The sequence below is a fragment of the Mastacembelus armatus genome, chromosome 7 (assembly GCF_900324485.2).
Source record: "Mastacembelus armatus chromosome 7, fMasArm1.2, whole genome shotgun sequence".
In the NCBI taxonomy this organism is placed as follows: Eukaryota; Metazoa; Chordata; class Actinopteri; order Synbranchiformes; family Mastacembelidae; genus Mastacembelus; species Mastacembelus armatus.
Window position 1 is genome coordinate 7,550,728 of NC_046639.1, and position 6,063 is coordinate 7,556,790.

General features: G+C 37.4%; 1 protein-coding gene across 1 annotated transcript; it reads right to left on the reverse strand.

Annotated features, from left to right (window-relative positions):
* Nucleotides 1–352: 352 nt before the first annotated feature.
* Nucleotides 353–3,869, reverse strand: tnfrsf9a (tumor necrosis factor receptor superfamily, member 9a). The gene is made up of 7 exons (XM_026332723.1): nucleotides 3,591–3,869; nucleotides 2,639–2,758; nucleotides 2,402–2,539; nucleotides 2,236–2,308; nucleotides 2,030–2,133; nucleotides 1,773–1,937; nucleotides 353–1,626 (listed from the first exon to the last, which is right to left on the reverse strand). The coding sequence occupies exons 1-7, from the start codon at nucleotides 3,724–3,726 to the stop codon at nucleotides 1,490–1,492; spliced, it is 873 nt and encodes a 290-aa protein (XP_026188508.1). The 5' UTR covers nucleotides 3,727–3,869; the 3' UTR covers nucleotides 353–1,489.
* Nucleotides 3,870–6,063: the final 2,194 nt, after the last annotated feature.

The following is a 6,063-nucleotide window of genomic DNA, read 5'->3' on the forward strand; positions in this document are numbered from 1 at the left end:
GAGACATAAAAACAGACTTTAAAAAGTGATAAGGCAAAAAGAGGAATTTCCAAACCAGACAAACCGGAAGTTCAAACATTAATCAAGGCGCAGTTGACAGGTAAATTAAAGTGCTACAGCGCTTCTAAAAATGTTACTGTATGACAAATGTCACACTGTACTGCGGTAACTTCTCAAGACAGCACCTCTGAACTCTGTGGTCTTTCAACAGACACTGCTTTGCTCAAGTTGTGACTCATGCACTCACTTATGTTACTACAGGAGTGGGCTAACATTTTCACTCAATGCCCACACAGCATATTTCTCAACTGTTCCATTTCAGAAGAAACATACGCCTGCTACACTTAAGAGATTTTTTTTGTTTTTGTTTTTCTGGGCTTTCTTTTCTCACTGCCCACTTCATTGTGCTAGAAGATAAACACACAACAGGGAGTACAGGACTGATGGAGGGAGTTTCCACATGACCCTTGAGCCTAGTTTTGATATCTTGGATACATCATATTTATCCTGAGGATTTCCCACATGACACACTCAATAGAAATGCCAAAATTATCTGCAGTGCATGACTCATCGCAATCTACCAACTCATCTCAATAAAGAATTCTCCTGGGATAACTTATATATTACTCAAGAGGCATGTATCAGCTTGCTCCGTAAGTACTGTTCGCCCTCATAAAAAGAGACAGGGGCATAAATGTAGTTAATGTACCTATTTACCATAGGGGAAACTCCCTTCTCTGGACTTTCTGACATTAATGAAGCAGTTGTAGGAAAGTCCGTGGAGTTTCTGACAGTATAAATTACAGTGAAAGAGGCTGTATATGCCACATTGTTTCACAATTTATCACACAGTCACCATGCATAGACAAATAGCAAAATTAACCCCCTCATAACCTCCTAATTTGGCTGTAGCAAAATAAACAAACAAAAAACAGTTATTCCCACCTGCACTGTACTTTCACATAGAGTAACACCCAGCAGCTTTACTGCTCAGACAAATACTGGAGTAGTGCAACTCATTCACACACAGTCAAATACTACAGTATTATTTTACAGTCTGCTTTGATATTTAATGTAGAATCTGTTGTTTTCACATTATCTAGTGCTGGAGTAATGATTCAAAAACTTGCTATTTTGGAACTTTGCCTTTCAAGCTCAATTGTTAGGGGAAAAACAGGCTTGCTTGCTGAGTAGACTCTAAGTCTACTTTGTTTTTCCCCCAGTTTTTTCAGAATTCCCCTTCCTGACACGTATATTATTTCTGTGTCATTAGAAAAGTCAGGATATTTAATTGTTACTTTGATAAAGGGAAGAGAGTGGATAAAAAGGCAGCTATATAAACACAGTGTTCTGTTTCTTTCATTAGAATATAAACAAATTCAAAAGGCAAACACGTTGTCCAGCAATTGGCTCAGTAACACTAAGATGGAAAAAACCCTTTCGTATTCAGAATATCCTCCTTTGTCTGAATTCAACAAAGGCAGGGTTGCTATCTTGCCAGGTTTCCTTTCACTGCTATGAGGTGTTCTGAGGATTCCCCAGAGTTGAGCGACTCTTGACTGCTGCCCTGTTCTTGTTGGGCCTCGTGAAAGCTGCACTCTATCGCTATTAATGTCTGAGGATCATCTAAAGGAGGGAGAAAAAGAAAACAAAGTTTATCTACTGCGATTATTTAAATGTATTTGTGATTGTGTTCATTCATTTTCTGTATACTAAGTATCATTTATTAACAGTCAGGATAATCTCTGCCCTGAAAGTAAAATAGTGATTACCTGTAGGCGTTCTGATTATTGGTGGTTTTGTGATTGGCTTTTTTGTCTTCTTCCTTTTCTGGAGGGTTTTCACAGCAGCAGTGACTATAATGATGATGCTAAAGCCAATCAGAGCAACACTGGTGACCACAGATAAGACCAGTGGCCATGCCTGTTGAGTGGTGTCTGGTACAAAAAAGCAAGAAATTAGAGCTTTAGATAAATAAAGATCAAAATTAAAGAAAAACTGAACTGGGAAAAACAGAATCATGTATTACCAGGTTGGATGGGTCTGTGTGATGGAGCAATTGGAACAGTATTACACTTGATGTCAGTAAATCTATTTCCCTTGTCCACAATATATTCACCTTCATTGGGACACCTTAGAAAAAAAAAAAGAAAACAGACAGAATTCCAATAAGCCTCTTGGTTTTGATTAAATCTGTGAGTCAATGCAGCAACAACAGAGCAGGGTATGTCTCACTTGGTACTCCAGGGTTTACACTTCTGTTGAATCTGGTCACTGAACATTCCATCCGGACATGGTCTGCAAGAACCTGTGTAGACAGATTTGGTTGACTTGCCAATAATTGTAACTTGTATCGTGTGTTGTGTACCAATAAGATGCGCTTCTTTGTAGGTTTACTTACGATCTTCTGTTGGTTCCTGGCCTTTATCACACTTCTCAGTACAGAAGGAACAGCTGTCATCCCCACAGATGAGTCCTTCTTTACAGCTACATATGGTGTTACTTGTCGCTGTGCAATTTTTTACAGTAACTAAAGCACCTAAAGATAAAAAGAGATAGTTGTAATTTTAGTTCTGAATGCTCACATTGTAATACACTGAGCAAATGTCTTTGTCACCAATAGGGTCCACTAACATACCTATGCACTGTCTGCATGGTGTGCAAGAGATTGCTGCAGGTATCACAGTAAATGTTTTCCTCTCACAGGGCTTACAGAGCTCTTTTGGATTTGGACCACACTTTTTCACCAGGCGGTTTCCTATAAACATGCACACACAAACACAAAAAACACAAAGTAGATGCCATTGGCTACACTATCAGCTCTTTCAGTGATGTAACATGTCCTTATACACAAGATGGTGTGAGATTCTGATTGAAAACATGTAAAGGTTCCAATGAAGTGCAGGAAAACTTCAAAATACCTACTGTTGACAACAGTAAAAAGTTTTTGTAAAGTGCCTTGAGATGATTTGTATTGTGATTTGGTGCTATACAAATAATAATAAATTGAAATTGAAATTGAACAGCTCAATCAACCTACAACTAATAAAACTACATTGGTTTGAAATTTTAATGATACATACAAGTATATATGTCAGCTCCAAATTACTGTAATTATCTATTGCATCATTCATGCCTTATCACTTTGTTGTGGTATTAACTGAAAAACCACTGAAACGCTTTTTGGTTACAAGCAACCACTGGGGAGGAACTCCTCAAAGGATGGAATATTTTTTTATTTTTTTTTTAAACACCTAATGAATAACTCTGTAGGCATTTTGATTTTTATTAGATGCTACACAGAATACCTTGAACTATTTAGGACATTTAAGTAAAAGGATAATATTGTTAACAACAATATCAATATAACAGCTATGTTTATGAGGAAAGTGAGAGGATCTTTCACATTTCCTTCATAAATATATATATACACTTAAAACAGGCAGTTGTTATTAATTTGATATTTTTAAAACTTTTAAAAACAATAACAGGACATGATTATTAATATGTATGCAATCCTTATGAACTAACAAAGAGTGATCAATTTCAATACAATGTGAGTTGTTAGAATTTTCTCCTCTATTTCTTACCTGGGTGACAGGCTTCACAGCAGACATCATCTCCACTTGGGACCCATTTCATGCAGCCAGTCTCAGTCCTTCCTAAACTAAACAAGTAGCCCTGCATGAGCAGAGAGAGACCCATTGCCCACAGGATCACAGCCATGTTGTTGTCAGCTCTCCAGCCTGGTTTTTGAGGATGACCCTTGAGGAAAATGTGAGGTAATCCAATCCAAGAAATATCCAACAAATATTCCAGGTATTTAAAAAAAAAAAAACAAAGAAACTTTCACAAACTTGTCTAAAAATCTTTTGGCACTAAGCTTCTTAGGTCTAGTGTAGTCTCTGTGGTAACTCCTCAGTGAAGTCTAACATTTAACACAACCCACAGGCAGCTGAACATGCTTTTCATTATGTCAATCTTTGGGGGCGTGTCCAAATGAGAGCTGTACTACACTTTGACTTTTGAGTGAAGTCAGACTATAGAGCTATTTAGCTAGTTAATAAACAACAACCAAAAAAACATATACGCATGTCACTGTAGTATTCTGGTTTCCCCTGTACCTTTCAAAAATGTTTCTACCGTTGGTGCCCCGATTTCCTGATAATCTTTTGGTTTTGTATTTATACATTTCTTCCTTGTTATCACATTTGCTGATCAGCTGTCATAACAGTGTTATTGCATTTAGTGACTAATTGCATAAATGATATTTCCTGGAGCTAACAGGAAAAAAAGGCCATACATGAAATATTTTCAACTGAAAGGTCCATATATTTGTTTTATATTACATTTACATCAAATATGTTTTAAGAACAGCTGTTTTGTACTAGTTTTACTTATTGTACTTGCATGGAGTAAAAGTAAGGTAGTTATACGTTGAGTTGTATATTTCACAACCTTGTTAATAAAGTGAAATTAATAGTTTAATATGACCTAATTTGATGAGGTTTAGAGGGCAGGCTTTGGTAAACAAAGCTCAAGCATGTCTCACGTTGAGGAAGGGACTTTCCTATTTATTGTCTCTCTAGCAGGAGGGGCCATAAACAAGACTCACGGCATACCACAGAAATGCTTTTGTCTTGCAGATATCCTTTTTTTTTTTTTTTTTTCATTTATAAAGTCAGACGACGACTAAAGGCTGAAGCACTAATATGTTATTAGGAACTGAGAGTAATTGTTACTCCGCTGATGAGTCATGTTACACAAGAGCTACTCATGCATAATCACACGTTTGTTTAGAGGGCACAGAAAAGTTAAAAATTTTCCACTATTTTCCCTATTGAACTCCTGTGATATATCGCATGCTTTTTTTGATTCCTTAAAAAGAAACCACTGTAACAGAAACTGATAGAAAAACTGAAACAAATTGCTTTGTAAATGCCCTACCTTACTAAAATGAAAGTATAGCTTATACACCTTTTAGAAGACTTGATTATGTACTGAATGTAATTCAGTTGTTTAGTTGGATCATTTCTATCCTGTGTTAATTTTCCCAAATTAATTTACAAGCAATTCTTGGCAAGTCCTGTGGCCTTTGTAAATTTTGGGAATTTTGATGACTAATTATGAGATTATAGGTGACTACACTCACAGGACATCTCATTGCAGTTCTCTGAAGATGGATTAGTCAGCCCTAAGTCAGCCATAAAAATTAGGAGCCTTAAAACAATTACCACTACCACATGATGTGACTGCTGTGTCACGTTTGTCATGATCTTATGATGCTTGACATTTGGCATTTCATCTTTGACATTTAAAGGCATGTTACACAGTGATGTCATAAGTGAGCATCTCACATGCCTACACACACTTGGCCAAGAAACACCTCCTACACTTACTCTTAAACCTCCCTCTAAAAATGTAGCTATGAAGCAGAGTAAAACCCAAAAGCTCAATTAACATATTTACTTGGGAAAAGCATTTCATTTGTTTGGTAAGTAGCATAGCAGTGACAGTCATTCTGCTGGTAAATGTGTGTGTGTGTATACGTATTTGCATGTAGGCTGGCATTAGCTTCAGAGAAAGAGTCAAACTGCAACTATGTCAGTTGTGACAGAAATCAGTGTCAGTATGGGAGTACATGTTTCAGTTTGTCTAATACTGTGTTTTATGAGGTTTTTTTTCTGGGGGCTGCTTTTTTAGTGGTATAATCAGCCTCCACAGGCAAGAGTCACTCTCTGACATCACTTCCTTCCTGACGAAGTTTTATAACAGTCAATCGTGTAGGGCAGTGGGGGGGCGTCACTTAAAGGGACTTCAAACAACATCTTTCAACATCTGCGGTTGGCGGGTCAAGCAGACAGGGGTCTGTATGGGTTACTGTGCAGTTGAGCCTTTTTAAGACAAGCATCAGCCCACTCGGAAAGTACACGCAGCAGTGTCGGTGCTCGGAAGTTCCACGCAGGGGTGTTAACTGTAAGGTGTCGAAGCGAATAAAGTGCAAGTTACACAGTTGATTGTGTGGTGATATTATACCTGTAACAGTTCACCAGTATTTTTTTT

Coding starts and splice junctions, on each gene's coding strand:
- tnfrsf9a (XM_026332723.1), bottom strand. CDS start 3,726: ATGGCTGTGATCCTGTGGGCAATGGGTCTCTCTCTGCTCATGCAGGGC. Junction 2,759..3,590: donor CTGTGAAGCCTGTCACCCAG/GTAAGAAATAGA, acceptor GCATGTTTATAG/GAAACCGCCTGGTGAAAAAG. Junction 2,309..2,401: donor CCAGGAACCAACAGAAGATC/GTAAGTAAACCT, acceptor CTGTCTACACAG/GTTCTTGCAGACCATGTCCG.